This window comes from Schistocerca cancellata, chromosome 3 (assembly GCF_023864275.1).
Source record: "Schistocerca cancellata isolate TAMUIC-IGC-003103 chromosome 3, iqSchCanc2.1, whole genome shotgun sequence".
NCBI classification, from domain to species: domain Eukaryota; kingdom Metazoa; phylum Arthropoda; class Insecta; order Orthoptera; family Acrididae; genus Schistocerca; species Schistocerca cancellata.
In genome coordinates, this window is record NC_064628.1 from 689,458,973 (window position 1) to 689,476,869 (window position 17,897).

The 17,897-nt window shown below is 45.0% G+C and overlaps 1 protein-coding gene across 1 annotated transcript in view; it reads right to left on the reverse strand.

The window, feature by feature from the left end:
- Positions 1-17,897, reverse strand: part of LOC126175673 (sodium- and chloride-dependent GABA transporter 1-like) — a 159,183-nt gene that overhangs the window by 51,439 nt on the left and 89,847 nt on the right. Inside the window, exon 7 of the mRNA XM_049922597.1 lies at positions 7,085-7,323. Within this exon, the coding sequence (XP_049778554.1) occupies positions 7,085-7,323 (239 nt within the window). The remainder of the gene's footprint in view (positions 1-7,084; positions 7,324-17,897) is intronic.

The following is a 17,897-nucleotide window of genomic DNA, read 5'->3' on the forward strand; positions in this document are numbered from 1 at the left end:
TGTCTACCCACTGCGCCACCTCGCTCGGTGGAACGTGGTGCATGCCGCAAAACCACAAACACTGTATGATATAAGAGAGCAAACTCAGCAATCTTTCCATCATATTCCATCAGAAATATTACAATTCGTATGTTGGTTTGATCTACGTCATTGTCGACAATGCGTTGCGGTGGAAGGTGTTCATTTTGAACATATACACCTCAAATTATACCTTAATGTAAACGACATCAAAAACTTTTCATTTCTATCTGCTTTAATTATACATGTATTCAATTCCAAAGAGTGTATACATTATCTTGGGTTTCTGATTTCAATCTCTCCACCGTTTGATACTTCATAAAATGTTATATACAAGTATGTTTAAGCAGTCACTGATTGCGATTGTGACCCGTCGATATTGTAGTCATAAAATACTACGGTTTTAAGCGTCTCGTGAAGTGCACATTTTTTTATTTCTGAACATTTAAAGCAAGTTGTCAGTCAGCACTCTAGTTTTAAATGTTATCAAACTCCCTTTGAATAACTGTTAATTTTTTTCAGGTACTACATGACAATAGGTAACTGCTTCGTCGACAAAAACATTTAGGTTACCTAACACAATACGTTGGGTCATCAATGTACATCGTGAACAGAGAGAGTCCCTCCCTCGTGCACTGTTGAAGTTACCTCTGCGTCGAAGATCTCTCCATCCGGCTTCCTAGTAGCCACTTGAACATTCATTCAGCAATCCGACATTAGTCGGTTTTCCTCTTGATTCGGTTGCTATGATCAATGCTCTATGTTTATCATGATCTTCATTTGTCAGTTTCGCACCTGTTGGCCGTTTGTCAGCTCAGAAAGTCCCAAACGCCGGCTGCTCTGAAGAGGTTGCGGTCATGTGTGACTCACAACTGTATGCCAATTTCTTCGAGATATTTCCATGCCTTTCTGTACCAGGGAACTGTTTGATTTGGTCTCGAATCGAAAATATTAAGTAACTGATTTTAATCTCTCCACCGTTGTTTACGATGAAGTCTTGTAGACACGTATCGACAGTGTATTTTATTATGTAAAAAACTACAGACTTCCTCAGGCTGAACTTCATTGAGGTTGATTATTCATACAGTATCATCGTCTGTTTCGAAATACATACTCCATCCTCAAATGTATCTGGAAAACAAATCACATCTCATTACATTCAGTGAACAAGCCCTGCGAAGGAGACTACGTAGCCCACTCATCACTCGTGCACACCGTCTTAGGACATTGCCCATGTTTGAGAGATGCATATGAAATAGGACTTACAGAACATATTGAACCTATACAAAGATGGACGACTGAAATGGTCACAAGTTTGGTTCACTTATTGCAAGGCGCCACAGAGAAGATAATAAACCGGAATTGGCAGACACCTTAAGATAGACTTCAATTAGCCCGCTGAAACCTACTCATAAAATTTCGAGAAACGGTATTAAACAAAGAACCCAGATATATTCTTGAGTACCCTCCGTATCGCTCCCATAGGAGATGCGAAGACAAGACTAAACTAACTGCAGCGAGGGCAGAGGAGTTTATGCTGTCATTCTTCTCTCGCTCCATACTGGAACGGATTGAGAAGAAATCCAAACATGTGATACGATGCTAAGTGCCTTCCACCAGCGTAGTTCTTTGCAGAGTACGGCTGTTGCATGCCGTATGTGTTCGTTATTGAGTAGCAGGTACCAACGGCATTCGAAGTAACGTTTCGTTACTGTCTGAAACGCTTCGTTACTCGCACGGTTCTTTCTCCGCTCATAGTCTGACTGTGGTCAAATCGGTACTTTTCGAATTCCTCAAATTCGTTACCCTCAGAGGACTCTGAATAAAGGAAGCGTCTCGTTACTCGCCTATTTTTTTCCTCCACCTTCGTGCCGACCCTCTAGTTTTCGTATTCGTCCATTTCTTTTGTTCTCAGCGGAGAACGAAATTAGTGATACGGAGTACTGGATACATTTTGAACTCGTATGTTTTATCATACTATGTAAGCTTTCATGGCTTGTGCTGACATCTCAAAACTTCCGGGTTACTAGGCCGCGATCGATGCCTAAAACTTTCTCCCACTGCGACTGCGGGAGAACCATTAAAGATGTCTCCCACAATCGGACAGGAAACGTTAGGAGAAAGTTCTGCATACCGACCACGTCCTAATAGCCCGGAAGTTTTAAGTGATGTCGCCATGTTTTCTTTCCCCACATTCACGTGGGCGGAGCTGGCCTTCCAATTCCTCCTGTGCACACAGTACGGTTTCCGGAGTACGGCAGATCGCCGGATTTTCGATAGTCCACAACGTGAAACGGGGGTTTTAACAGGTCTAAAACAAGTGACCGGGGAACAGCATCTGCCGTCCAGCGGCCGCAAGTCGATCTGAGTTTCCCTGCCACTGGAGATGCCGATCGTTGTACGACAGTGAGGCGATTCAGTTAGGAATTACTTTGATATGACAAAGAATTCAAGTCCCAAAATTTCAGCTTTATCATTAATACCATTACAACCATGGCGACTGTTCATCAGTACGTAGAAGATAAAAATTAGTTCAGGAAGAGTTCCCACTCAAACAGCGCTTGCACCCAAAACCCTGATTTATTTGTTGAATATATGCCAATCTCTGTTTTTCATACACTCAGTTTTTACCCACTATGGCTCGCTCTAGTACTACTGAAATTATTCCCTGATGTCTTAACACACTTTCTATCTTACTATCTCTTCTTTTTGTCAATGTTTACACATGTTCCTTTCTTCACCCATTCTGCGAAAAACTACTCATTCCTTGTCTCATCAGTTCATCTAATTTTCAACCTCTTTCTACAGCACCACATCTCAGACATTTTTATTCCCTTATTTTCCGGTTTTCCAGCAGTCCACGATTCAATTCCGTAGAATGCTGCGCTCCAATCGTACATTCTGAGAAATTTCTTCCTCAAATTAAGGTCTCTGTTTGACACTAGTAGAAGTTTTGGCCAAGAGTATCATTTTTACGTGCAACAGTCTGCTTTTTATGTCTTTCTTGTTTCGTCCGTCGACCATGAGTTTGCTTACAAGGTAGCAGAATTCCTTCACTTTGACCAACTCGTGGTCCCCAATTTTAATGTTATCTTATTTCTGCCGCTACCCATTCTTCGATTTATTCTCATTCTGTAGTGTTTTTGCTCATTAAACTGTTCATGCCGTTCAACATGACCGTCGATAATCGTTAACCTAAATATGGTGCAAAATTTAGTTGTTACTTTTACAATCCTATTACAGAGTATGTGCACTGCCTGACAAATAGTGAAACACCCAGAAGACATGGTCGAATGTCAACATAAAACCATTGGTGGGTATGTAAATGATTAGGGTTGCAAAAAAATGGTTCAAATGGCTCTGGGCACTATGGGACTTAACTTCTGAGGTCATCAGTCCCCTAGAACTTAGAACTACTTAAACCTAACTAACCTAAGGACATCACACACATCCATGCCCGAGGCAGAATTCGAACCTGCGACCGTAGCGGTCGCGCGGTTCCAGACTGTAGCGCCTATAACCGCTCGGCCACCCCGGCCGGCGCCATTAGGGTTGCAATTCTGGGTAACATGTACAACAGCCACCAGAGAGCACTGGTGTTGTACGTGTTTAGTGTTATTACCAGGCCTGTGACATGTAGATACATGGAAATACTGTGTTTTCGTGTGAGACAACGTTATCAATACCTGACAGGGTTTGCAAGTGATGTTATTATGGGTCTCCATTTGACTGGCTTGTCGAATTGTGCAGTACCTAGATTTGTGGGGCATTCGGCTGCAACAGTACCCCAATGTTGGACGGTATGGGAACGTAACGACAGACAGACTTGTCGTCATCGACCACATCTGACCACCAGAAAGGACGATACCTGTATTGTGCACAAAGCACATCGTAACTCCTTCACATAACCGCATGGCATCCGAGAATAAGTAATGGGCTCCCTGCGACATTCTGTCCCATCCCACATCGTTGGTCAGAAACTAGCAGCAGCCGTCCCAGGGAACTGCCGCCCCATGGACAGACTGCCGTTCACACAAAAACACAAACGGCTGCGTTTGGTGTGGTACAATGACCGGTAAGCACGGATCAATTACGAATGGCATCGTATTGCGCTCAGCGATGAAGCACGTTTCTGCACTACCCCGGATGACCACCATCGGCGAGTATGGAAGGGACCTGGACATAAGACTTACTTTTCCAATACTTTGGAGCGCCACAGCGGTGTTACTCATCGCGTTAGAGTGTGGGGAACCATTGGCTATGACTTCAGGTTACGGGTAGTAGTATTAAAAGACATAAGCTAAACTTCGATTACGCGATAACTCACACAAATCTGAAGGCTGTAAATTCAACTGAATACTTAGGGATTAAAATTACAAGTAACCTAAATTGGAACGATCACATAGATAATATTGTGGGTAGAGCTAACCAAAGACTGCGATCATTGGCAGAACACTTAGAAAGTGTAACAGGTCTACTAAAGAGACTGCTTACATCACGCTTGTCCGCCCTATTCTGGAGTACTGCTGTGCGGTGTGGGATCCGCATCCGGTGGGACTGACGGATGACATCGAAAAAGTACAAAGAAGGGCAGCTCGTTTCGTATTATCGCGAAATACGGGAGATAGTGTCACAGACATGATACGTGAATTGGAGTGGCAATCATTAAAACAAAGGCGGTTTTCGTTGCGACGGGATCTTCTCATGAAATTTCAATCACCAGTTTTCTCCTCCGATTGCGAAAACATTCTGTTGGCACCCACCTACATAGGGAGAAATGATCATCACGATAAAATAAGAGAAATCAGGGCTCGCACAGAAAAATTTAAGTGCTCGTTTTTCCCGCGTGCCGTTCGAGAGTGGAACCGTAGAGAGACAGCCTGGAGGTGGTTCATTGAACCCTCGACCAGGTACTTTATTGTGAATAGCAGAGTAATCACGTAGATGTAGATGTCGACTGAGGGAACTCTGACAGCACAACAGCATGTCACAAAAACATCATGTGTCCTCATATAATCCCTCTGTATCGCGGTGCCATTTTTGAACGGGACAGTGTCTATCCACACAAAATACGTGTCTGTACGAACTATGTGCATGATTTTGAGGTACTCGTTTGGCCAGCGAGATACCCAGGTCTGTCCCCGATAGAACATGTGTCGGACCAGCTCGGACGTCAACTCGGTTCCACTGCTGTTATCCAGGATATCAAGGACCTATGACAACAGCTGTGGGCCAGCTTACCTCAGGAGACGATACTATGGATTTATGAAATTGTTCCTTACCGAACCAGTGCTTGCATCTAGATCAGAGGGGTGCAACGTCATACTGATAAATCGACTTATACTGCCAAGTTCTCCATAAATTTGACTCGATTTTTTAATCACCCGTGACATTTTAATTAGTTTCCTCCTTCCATTCTGGATGCTTTACTTTTTTGTCGGCCTGTTTACGTAGATATAGTTTTAGATGTGTTGGTGCACAAGTGGCAGCTTAGGGTGTTTCTTTGTGGTAAGGGTCCGCAGCTCGTGGTCTCGCGGTAGCGTTCTCACTTCCCGAGCACGGGGTCCCGGATTCGATTACCGGCGGGGTCAGGGTTTTTTACCTGCCTCGAGATGACTGGGTGTTTGTGTTGTCCTCATCATTTCATCATCATTCGTGAAAGTGCCGCCTGTATATAAGAAGGGTAGAAGGACGAATCCTCAAAATTACATACCAATATCCTTAACATCGGTTTGTTGCAGGATTCTCGAACATATTCTCAGTTCGAATATGATGAATATTCTTGAGACAGAGAAGTTGCTGTCCATGCGTCAGCATGGCTTTAGAAATCATCGCTCCTGCGAAACACAACTCGCCCTTTTTCACACGATATCTTGCGAACCATGGATGAAGGGTATCAGACGGATGCCATATTCCTTGACTTCCGGAAAGCGTTTGACTCGGTGCCCCACTGCAGACTCCTAACTAAGGTACGAGCATATGGGATTGGTTCCCAAATATGTGAGTGGCTCGAAGACTTCTTAAGTAATAGAACCCAGTACGTTGTCCTCGATGGTGAGTGTTCATCAGAGATGAGGGTATCATCTGGAGTGCCCCTGGGAAGTGTGGTAGGTCCGCTGTTGTTTTCTATCTACATAAATGATCTTTTGGATAGGGTGGATAGCAATGTGCGGCTGTTTGCAGATGGTGCTGTGGTGTACGGGAAGGTGTCGTCGTTGAGTGACTGTAGAAGGATACAAGATGCCGGCCGAAGTGGCCGTGCGGTTAAAGGCGCTGCAGTCTGGAACCGCAAGACCGCTACGGTCGCAGGTTCGAATCCTGCCGCGGGCATGGATGTTTGTGATGTCCTTAGGTTAGTTAGGTTTAACTAGTTCTAAGTTCTAGGGGACTAATGACCTCAGCAGTTGAGTCCCATAGTGCTCAGAGCCATTTGAACCATTTGATACAAGATGACTTGGACAGGATTTGAGATTGGCGTAAAGAATGGCAGCTAACTCAAAATATAGATAAATGTAAATTGAATACTCCATTAGTAGTGTAGCGCTTGACACAGTCACGTCGATTAAATATTTGGGCGTAACATTGCAGAGCGATATGCAGTGGGTGCAGTACAATTTTACTGCCGCCAACTTATATTTCGCGGAAGACCACAAAGAAAAGATAAGAGAGATTAGGGCTCGTACAGCGGCATATAGGCAGTCAATTTTCCCTCTTTCTGTTTGGGAGTGGACACGGGAGAGAAGATGCTAGTTGTGGTACGAGGTACCCTCCGCCACGCACCATATGGTGGATTGCGGAGTATGTATGTAGATGTAGATGTAGAAGTGCCGAGATTAGACTGAGAAAATGTTGGTAATTTGTACGGGCGCTGATAACCGCACAGTTGAGCGCCCGTCAAACCAAACATCATCATCTTTGTGGAGGGAGGGGGGGGGGGGGGCGATTGAAAGACATTGAAGAGATTAAATAAACAGCGAATGGCAAAATTCTTCATTTGTTGAAGTTATACAAGAAGGCGCTAAAGCATGAGATTACTTTTTTGGAGGCGTGTTGTGGCGGGTCTGACCTGTAGCAGTTGTGATGGAACTTGTTGTAGGAGCCGAGCGCGGGCAGGGCGCCGGTGCCGATGCTGTAGGCGAAGAAGATCTGCGTGGCGCCGTCTATCCAGGGCCCTGGCGACGCCAGCTCCTCCCAGCGCGGCGTCACGTAGTACAGCAGGCCGTCGGCAGCGCCACGCAGCGTCACCGCACGCACCACCAGCACCGCCAGAACCGCGTACGGGAACAGCGCCGTGAACCAGATCACCTGCCACAGCGTAAACTCTACATACACTCCGTACTCTCTGCAACACGGCCTGTATGCATTCTTATATTTTACCGGTCACCTCACCTCCTTAACTAATGCAACACTTTTTTTTTCTCGAACAATTTCGGTTGAAAAAATGCGGAATTTGTTGTGGGATACTGTGGAACATTCCCGCTTTAGCACCTACAGTTTCATGAAGTTCCGACAGGTGTCGGCTCTATACATAGCCTTCAAAATGGCGTCTGTAACAGATGTGTGTTCCAAGCACAAAGTTGTCATTGAGTTTCTTTTAGCGGAAAGCCAGAGCATCGCAGATATACGTAGATGCTTGTGGAGTGTCTACGGAGACCCTACACTGAACAAAAGCACGTTGAGTCGTTGGGCACGACTGTCTGATCTACCGCGTGCCAGCCGCCCTACATACCTGTGACTGCAATGTTGAAGCCGGCCGCAGTGGTCTCGCGGTTAAGGCGCTCAGTCCGGAACCGCGCGACTGCTACGGTCGCAGGTTCGAATCCTGCCTCGGTCATGGATGTGTGTGATGTCCTTAGGTTAGTTAGGTTTAAGTAGTTCTAAGTTCTAGGGGACTGATGACCACAGATGTTAAGTCCCATAGTGCTCAGAGCCATTTGAACCATTTTTTTTTTTTTTTTTCAATGTTGAAATGTGCGGACACTCTCATTCGAGGTGACCGACGGATCGCTATTAAACACCTCGCTGCTCAGCTGGACGTCTCTGTTGGTACCGCTGCTGACAGACTTCTCCACCAGTTGGGATACTAAAAGGTGTCTCCCGTTGGTTTCCTCACCGGCCTACAGAAGATCATAAACAGCAGCGAAAGACCATCTGTACGGAATTGCTTACGTGTTACTAGACTGACCATGATAGTTTTTTCTTATCGAAATTTCATCACACACGATGAAACATGGGTTCATGACTTCGAACCAGAAGCAAAGCTACAATCCATGGCGTGGCGCCACTCCACCTGTCTTCGAAGAAAAAGTCCAAAGCAACACCGTCAGCCGGTAAAGTCACGGCGACGGTCTTCTGGGACGCTGAAGTGGTTATTTTGTTCGATGGTGCAACGTCAAGCCTTGAAGTGTATTGTGTTACCCTTAGAAAACTGAAGAAATGACTTCAGCGTATTCGTCACCACTAAAATGCAAACGAGGTTCTCCTTCCTCAAGGCAATGAAAGGCCTCACCGAAGTCAACCGAGAGGAGCTAACAAAACTTCACTGGACTTCCTCAACCACCCTACAGCCTGGATCTCGCACTTTTCGACTTTCATCTGTTTGGCTCAATGAAGAATGCACTCAGTGGGAAGCAGTACGTGGATAATGGGGAGGCCGGCCGGTGTGGCCGAGCGGTTCTAGGCGCTACAGTCTGGAACCGAGCGACCGCTACGGTCGAAGGTTCGAATCCTGCCTCGGGCATGGATGTGTGTGATGTCCTTAGGTTAGTTAGGCTTAAGTAGTTGTGAGTTCTAGGGGACTGATGACCTCAGAAGTTATGTCCCATAGTGCTCAGAGCCATTTGAACCATTTGATGATGGGGAGGTTATTGATGCAGCAAGAAGTTGGATCCGAGTTCAACCAGTAGAGTACAACCATGCGGGCATGTAGGCCCTCCCAGTAAGGTGTCGTAAGGTTGTTGCATTTATCGGAGATTATGTTGAAAAATAGGTTTTTGTAGCCAAAAGAGTGGGAATGCTGAATAAAGCCAACCTGCTTTCAGAAAAAAAAGTGTTGCATTTCTTATTGAACGCCCCACGTATTCTACCAGTCATCTCCGTATTACATAAGTGGTACCTCTGACGATTCTGGAACGACGTTTTGTGGTGGGATAGACCGGTTTAATGCAGCTACCAACACTAATCTCTTCTGTGCAAGCCTTTTCATCTTTGAATAACTACTGAAACTTACTTCCATTTGAATCTGCTTATAGTCGTCAGCCGCGCGGTCTTGGGCGCCATGTCACGGATTACACGGCCCCTCCTGGCGGAGGTTCGAATCCTCCGTCGGGCATGCGTGTTTGTGTTGTTCTAGCATAAATTAGTTTAGGTAGTGTGTAAGTCTAGGGACCGATGACCTTATCAGTTTGGTCCCTTAGGAATTCACACACATTTGAACATTTTACAGTCGTCAAGCCTTCACCTCCCCCTAAAATGGCTCCGCTCCCCACCAGAATTGCACACAGACACACACACTTCCTTCCATCATCCATTTGCAGTCTGACGATTCCTTGACGCCTCAGGCTGGATCCTATCAACTTTCCAATTTAGTCAAATAGTGACACAAATTTCTTTTTCCCCCAGTTCGATCCACTACCTCTTCATTAATTATTCGATCCGTCCAGCTACTCTTCAGCATTCGTCCAGAGCACCACACTTCGAAAGCTTATCTCTCTTCTTCTCTTAACAGTTTATCGTCTACATTTCACGTCCATACAAGGCTAAACGCCACACAAATGCCTTGAGGAAAGACTTCCTAACATTTAAATCCATATTCGATGTCAACATATTTCTCTTAATCAGAAACGTTTTTCTAACCATTGCCAGTCTACATTTTATATCCTCTCTACTTCACCATTGCAGGCTGTTATCGAAAGTACGAACATATGGAATAAGTTCACAAATATGTGAGTGGCTCGAAGACTTCTTACGTAATACTACCCAGTATGTTTTCCTCGACGGTGAGTGTTCATCAGAAACAAAGGCATCGTCAGGAACGCCCCAGGGAAGTGTGATAGGACAGCTGTTCTCTATATACGTAAATGATTTGGCGGACGGGGTGGGCAGCAGTTTGCGGTTGTTTGCTGATGATGCTATGGTGTACAGTAAGGAGTCGAATTTGAGGGGGCTGTAGGAAGACACAAAATGACTTAGACAGAATTTGTAGGTGGTAGTTGGTGTCATGAACGGCAGTTAGCTCTAAATGTGGGATAATTTGAGTTAATGTGGATGAGTATGAAAAACAAACTTGTAATTTTCGGATGCAGCATTAGCAATGCACTGCTTGACACAGTCACGCCGTTTAAATGTCTGGGAGTAAAGTTGCAAAGCGATATGAATTGAAAGGAGCATGTGACAACTGTGGTAGGGAAGGCGAGTGGTTGACTTAGGGTTATAGAGAGAATTTTTTAAAAAAGTGGTTCACTTGTAAATGACCGCTGGTGCGACCTATTCTTGAGTACTGCTCGAGTATTTGGGATCCGTACCAGGTCGTATTGAAGAAAGACATCGAAGCAATTCAGAGACGTACTGTTAGACTTGTTACCCGTAGGTTCGAACAACACGTAAGTTTTACGGAGATGCTTAGGGAACTCAAATGGAAATTCCTGGAGGAAAGGCGATGCTCCTTTCGATGAACACTACGACTAAAATTTAGAGAGCCGCATTTGAAGATGACTGCCGAATGATTCTACTGCCGTCAACATACACTACTGGCCATTAAAATTGCTACACCACGAAGATGACGTGCTACAGACGCAAAATTTAACCGACAGGAAGAAGATGCTGTGATATGCAAATGATTAGCTTTTCAGATTATTCACACAAGGTTGGCGCCCGTGGCGACACCTACAACGTGCTGACATGACGAAAGTTTCCAACCGAGTTCTCACACACAAACAGCAGTTGATTGGTGTTGCCTGGTGAAACGTTGTTGTGTTGCCTCGTGTAAGGAGGAGAAATGCGTACCATCATTTTTCCGACTTTGATAAAGGTCGGATTGTAGTCTATCGCGATTGCGGTTTATCGTATCGCGGCATTGCTGCTCGCGTTGGTTGAAATCCAATGACTGTTAGCAGTATATGGAATCGGTGGGTTCAGGGGGGTTATACGAAACGCCGTGCTGGATCCCAACGGCCCCGTATCACTAGCAGTCGAGATGACAAGCATCTTATCCGCATGGCTGTAACGGATCGTGCAGCCACGTCTCGATCCCTGAGTCAACAGATGGGGACGTTTGCAAGACAACAACCATCTGCACGAACAGTTCGATGACGTTTGCAGCAGCATGGACTATCAGCTCGGAGACCATGGCTGCGGTTACCCTTGACGCTGCATCACAGACAGGAGCGCCTGCGACGGTGTACTCATCGACGAACCTGGGTGCACGAATGGCAAAACGTCATTTTTTTCTGATGAATCCAGGTTCTGTTTACAGCATCATGATGGTCGCATCCGTGTTTGGCGACATCGAGGTGAACGCACATTGGAAGCGTGTATTCGTCATCGCCATACTGGCGTATCACCCGGCTTGATGTTATGAAGTGCCATTGGTTACACCTCTCGGTCACCTCTTGTTCGCATTGATGGCACTTTGAACAGTGGACGTTGCACTTCAGACGTGTTACGAACTGTGGCTCTATCCTTCATTTATCCCTGCGAAACCCTACATTTCAGCAGGATAATGCACGACCGCATGTTGCAGGTCCTGTACGGGACTTTCTGGATACAGAAAATGTTAGACTGCTGTCCTGGCCAGCAATGGTGGCCGAGCAACTGGCTCGTCACAATACGCCAGTCACTACTTTTGATGAATTGTGGTATCATGTTGAAGCTGCATGGGCAGCTGTACCTGTACACGCCGTCCAAGCTCTGTTTGCCACAATGCCCAGGCGTATCAAGGCCGTTATTACGGCCAGAGGTGGTTGTTATGGGTACTGATTTCTCAGGATCTATGCACCCTAATTGCGTGAAAATATAATCACATGTCAGTTCTAGTATAATATATTTGTCCAATGAATACCCGTTTATCATCTGCATTTCTTCTTGGTGTAGCAATTTTAATGGCCAGTAGTGTATATTGCCAATAAGGACCGCGAAGATGAGATACGGAACATTAAGGCTCATACGGAGGCATATAGACAGTCGTTTTTCCTTCGATTTATTCGCGAGTGGATCGGGAAAGGAAATGACTAGTAGTGGTACAGGGTATTCTCCGCCATGCATTGTACAGTAGCTTGCGGAGTGTTGATGTAGATATAGATCATCAGTTATTTTCATGCCGTAATAGCAAAACTCTTAGATTAGTTTTAGTATGTGATTCTCTAATCTGCTTCTTTCTTCGTCTCCCGATTGAATTTCACTACTGGCCGAGTTCTACTTACGTCGATGTACAAAATGGTTCAAATGGCTCTGAGCACTATGGGACTTAACATCTGTGGTCGTCAGTCCCCTAGAACTCAGAACTACTTAAACCTAAGTAACCTAAGGACAACACACACATCCATGCCCGAAGCGGGATTCGAACATGCGACCGTAGCGGTCACGCGGTTCCAGACTGAAGCGCCTAGAACCACACGGCCACACCGGCCGGCGTCGATGTACATCTTGTAACATCTTTTAAAGACATTATGCATTCCTTTCAACTGTTCTTGCAAGTCCTTTGCTGTCTCTGAAAGAATTACAGTGTCACCTCCAAACTACAAAGTTTTCCTTTTTTCGCCTTAACTTTAAACCGTTTTCCATATTTCTCGTCCCACTCTCTTCTCGACTACCGCTTCCCTTTCATTTGTTTTGACTCTTATAACTGCAATCTGGTTTCTCATAAGGCGTATGTAAAGTTTTGTTCCCTGTATTTTCTTCCTGCTACCTATGACATACAGAGAATAATAGCTGAAAAGGAGCGTACGTAATAACCTGTCATGGTAACTGGAAAAAATATAACACTTTTATAGCATTCAATGAAGATGGTAATAGAATGGTACAAATGTATTAAATTCCTCTAACTGATGTTAAAATATCTTTAGGTAATATAATGCATCCATTAGGTACAGATTAAGTAATACACTGTGGGCCATAAACACTGTAACACTACGAAAGCAGTATTCAACAAACGTCAAATTGGCATATAGTATACTAAATGCTTGCATAAGCAAATGATTAGCATTTTAGTCCAACCGCATAAAGCAGTTTGGGGTAACACCATCTACACTTGTATGTAAGAAAAGATTACGCAGTAGGTTACTCGATTAAAAATCTCATTTAAATGTTGGCTGTTTGTGAGAAGATCGTACAGCGTCTCATGTAAGAAGGAGATTCGACAGAGGCAGGATTGCGGAATATCAAGACTGCAGTTTATTTTTCCGCGACATCGCTGTTTGCACTGGTTGGCGTCCTATGAATGTCCCACAAATAAGCAGTCAGTGGGTTCAGGTCGGCCACACTCAACAACGTGCAGACTCTCAAAGGCGCCATGTAACTAGTGCCCGAGAGGAATGATACATTTTTCGCTCAACCATGAAACATTGTACAGCTACGTCGCGTTCTTTGATTCAGGAAATGATATTGTTGTTTCAGCAAGACAAGTACCCACACAGACAGCGAGGGGACGTCTGGAACACCATAGACTGTCAGCATTGCGAACATTGTTGCAGTTTCCCTTCACATGTCAGCAGCGAGATGCGCACCGACTGTAGTGAGCGCAATTACAACACGTGATAGAGGAGTTGTACCAAGGCGTCTTTCCAGACGAGCTCCAGTTCTGCATACAGCTTCACAATGGATGTAACCGTGTGTGGAAGTCTGAGGAGAGCAAACGTTGCCAAATTGCATTTGTCATCATTATACGGGCCCACCAATTTGAGTGATCCTATTAGATGCACAACGCGATCATCTTTCTTCACATAGCCGGTAATGTGAATAGCAGACGTTACATTTCTGAAGTGGTAAGATCCATAGCTTAGCCCTGTTGTCGAGATTTCTGTAACGTAGATTTCAGCAATATATCACAAGACCACAAATCCTCACGTACCTCGATACAGAGGATGTTTGGCTATTGTCCTGTCCAGCATGTTCTTCAGAGTTCTCACCTACTGAAAACATCTCGTCACAGGTTATAGAGAAAGTGGCATATCACCACTGACCACCACTATGATTGATGAACTGGGGCGTATACTTGAAGCAGCTTGTAATGACGTATCCGTATGTGTCATCCAAGCTAAGTTCGATTTGATGCCTAGCCAGTTTAAAGCAATTATTGTTACCACTATGTTCTAAATTTGGCACAATATATATCCAAACAACTTTCAAATTCAATCGCGTACTCCTCCTACTATACTGCACACACACAATAAGTAAAATGTTGCTTTTGCTATCCTTCTTGATGGTGCAATTTTAATGGCCCATTGTATACACTATCTGGTCAAAATCATCTGGACACTTATAAGTGAACGTTAATGTGGAGTGCGTCCACCTTCGCTTTTATGACGGCTTCAACCGTGCTGGGGACACTTTCGGTGCGATGACTGAATGTCTGCGGAGGAATGGTAGCTCAAGCGCCTATACCAGAGAAGTTAGTGATGTTGGACGCTGATGTCTGGACCGAAGTCGCGTTGTAATTCATCCCAAAAGCTTTCCGTTGGGTTCAGGACGAGACTCTGGACAGGCCAGTCCACCTCAGGAATGTTGTTGTTCACAAACCATTGCCTCACAGATGCTGCTTTACTGAAATGCGTATTGTCATGCTGATACAAAGAATCATCATCTCCGAACGGTTCCTCCACCGTACACAGCGTTGTAAAATATCCTCATATCCCTCCGCATTTAGTGTTTTCTTAAGAGCGGCGAGGGCACCACGCCCTAACTACAAAAAACACTCCCATTCTTTTTAGCTCCCTAAGCACGTTACTATTTTAGATGGACTGATGGTAGCACTTTGGACCTCACAAGTGATCACTTCCACTGATTTCATGCGACTTTTACAATCACCCTCCTTAAAGCTCAACGGTCGCTATACATCAGTACAAGAGAATACCTGATGCTGTTTGAACAAGATCCATTCAATGAGCAAACCATCTTGGCTGGTCAAGAAGTAATGTCTTCCATAGCAGAAAACAAAAGAGAAAGATGGATTAAACTTATGGAGAAAACAGATCTGTCAATTAGTTGCAAGAAGGCCTGGAAACTGCTGAGAAAACTAAATAACGATCCAACCAAACATGCCAATCACGCTAACATCACTCCAAATGAAATTGCTACACAAATTCTTGAGAATGCTAAGCCAAGATCTCCTATCCAAAAATCGGACTTCAAATTAGAGTTTAAGGAACAATTTCAGAATAATAACCTGACTAGACCATTCAACCTAGGTGAATTAGAAGAAGCCATTCACAAATGCAAAAATGGCAAGGCAGCAGGATTAGACGATATTTGTGTAGAGCAAATTAAACATTTTGGCACCGCAACCAAACACTGGCTCTTAAACCTGTATAACCACTGTCCGGCTTTTTTCAAGATCCTGAAATTATGGCACAAGGCACGCCTGATTGCGATACTAAAACCTGGAAAGTCACCAACGGATCCGAAGAACTACAGACCAATGTCTCTCCTTCGCTATCTCTATGAGATCCTAGAGAGAATGATTCTTCAGCGCTTAATTGCGGTAGTTGATCCACTTCTTATTTCGCAGCAAGCTGGCTTTAGACCAGACAAGAATTGCACCTCACAAATCCTTTATCTTTCTCAGTTCATAGAAGAAGGCTTTGGGCAGGGGAAGATAACAGGTGTAGCTTTTGTTGACCTTTCGGCGGCCTTTGACACCGTAAACCACAGAGTGTTACTGCACAAAATCCACAACCTGACTAACGACTACGCGCTGACGAGGATAATTGCAACACTCCTACAGAATCGACGTTTTTTCGTGGACTTCCAAGGAAAACACAGCCGATGGAGAACCCAAAAGAACGGTCTCCCCCAAGGAAGTGTACTGTCACCTATTTTATTTAATGTGTAAACCAACGACCAACCACAGCCTCAAGGATGCAAAAGTTTCATATATGCTGATGACCTTGCTCTTGCTGCCCAGGGCAATCGGTTTGAATATGTAGAGATAATGCTTACACGCGGTCTGCAACAGCTTGGTACTTACTATGAAAAGAATCTACTCGCACCCAATCCTAAGAAAACGCAAGTGTGTTCATTCCATCCGAAGCATAAACAATCCGACAGGAAACTTGAAACATTCTGGAATGGAGTTGCACTAGAATATTGTTCCCACCCCAGGTATTTGGGTGTCACTCTCGACCGTACACTGACCTACAAGGAACATTGTCTGAAGCTGAAGCAGAAAGTATCCTCCAGAAAGTGCCTTCTTCGGAAACTGGCGGGATCGAACTGGGGTACACATCCACAAACATTAAGAAAAACAGCTCTTGCCTTATGCTATTCTGCAGAAGAGTATGCTAGCCCAGTATGGTACAATTCAGTACATGCAAAGCAGGTTGATGTAGCCTTAAATGACAGCTGTAGGATTGTTACAGATTACCTAAGGCCAACCCCCATGGACAAAGTTCAATGTCTCGCTGGGATTGTTCCACGTGACATCAGAAGAGAGGCTGTCGCTAACACAGAGAGGCATAAATCAAATACAGTGACTTCACATCCACTCTTTGGACATCAACCTGCCAAGCCAAGACTGAAGTCCAGGAAGAGTTTCCTAACAACTTCACAGCCCTTAGAAGGATCAGCTGCGGCTACCCGACTCACCAAGTGGAAAGGAAGATGCCAACACCTGTAAAATTTGAAAATTTCCCGGCGAATCAACTGTTCAAAAAGATTTCGGGCTTGCAGCCGGTCGTCGTAAACTTCATTGCACTATATTTAGGTGGACAACTGCCAGCCATCTTCAGGTGAGCCGAACGAGGACTGACGAAGACGTTCTCCGCTCCAGCTTATATAGTGCGCTGATAGTACTGCCGCGCATGCGTTGCAGTCGCGGAGACAGAAGGGCCACACCGACCAGCAACAGCGCCCTCGCTGGTGGAACTGCAGTACTCAGCTGCCGTCGGAATTGTCGCTGGCCCCAGTTATCGAAGTCTTCTTGCATCTTCGTATCGAGCAAATTTCGGAGAAGACGAGATTCCATGCGTTATTCAATTGGTAACCACTGTCACGGATCATTAGATTTCCCGCAATGCGTATTTCAACTGATTCTTTGATAACGGAGTCCCAAAAAGTTGTTGCAGTGGCCAAAATCGAAGTTTTGTCGTACTCCATTGAATGTCCGTTAGAAATACAATGTTCCGCAACTGCAGACTTACTGGGTTGCAGTAGGCGAGTGCAACGTTGATGTTCTGTACAACGCTCTTCCACTGTACGCGTTGTCTGTCCTATATAGGCCATACCACATTGGCGCTGTATTTTGTAAATTCCCGCCTTCCGCAGAAACAAACCATCCTTCACCGATCCCAGCAAATCCGAAATCTTAGAAGGCGGACGAAAAACCACTTTCACATTGAAATGATCAAGAATCCTTGGTATCTTGAAGCAGATATTTCCGACAAAGGGAAGAAAAGCTAGGGACTTGGCTGACGCGTCCTCCTCTTTATCCACTTCCCGGTTCCTGGCTCTAGTTGAGAAGGCCCTGTTAATTTGCCGGGTCGAGTACCCGTTGTCTCTGAACACCGTCCTCAAATGTGCCAGTTCCTTAGGCAAATTCTCTGCATCCGACACTGTGTGTGCCCTGTGTACAAGGGTTTTAAGTACACTCATGGTCTGGGATGGGTGATGGCAACTTGAAGAATGCAAATACAAGTCAGTGTGAGTGGGCTTGCGATAGACAGAATATC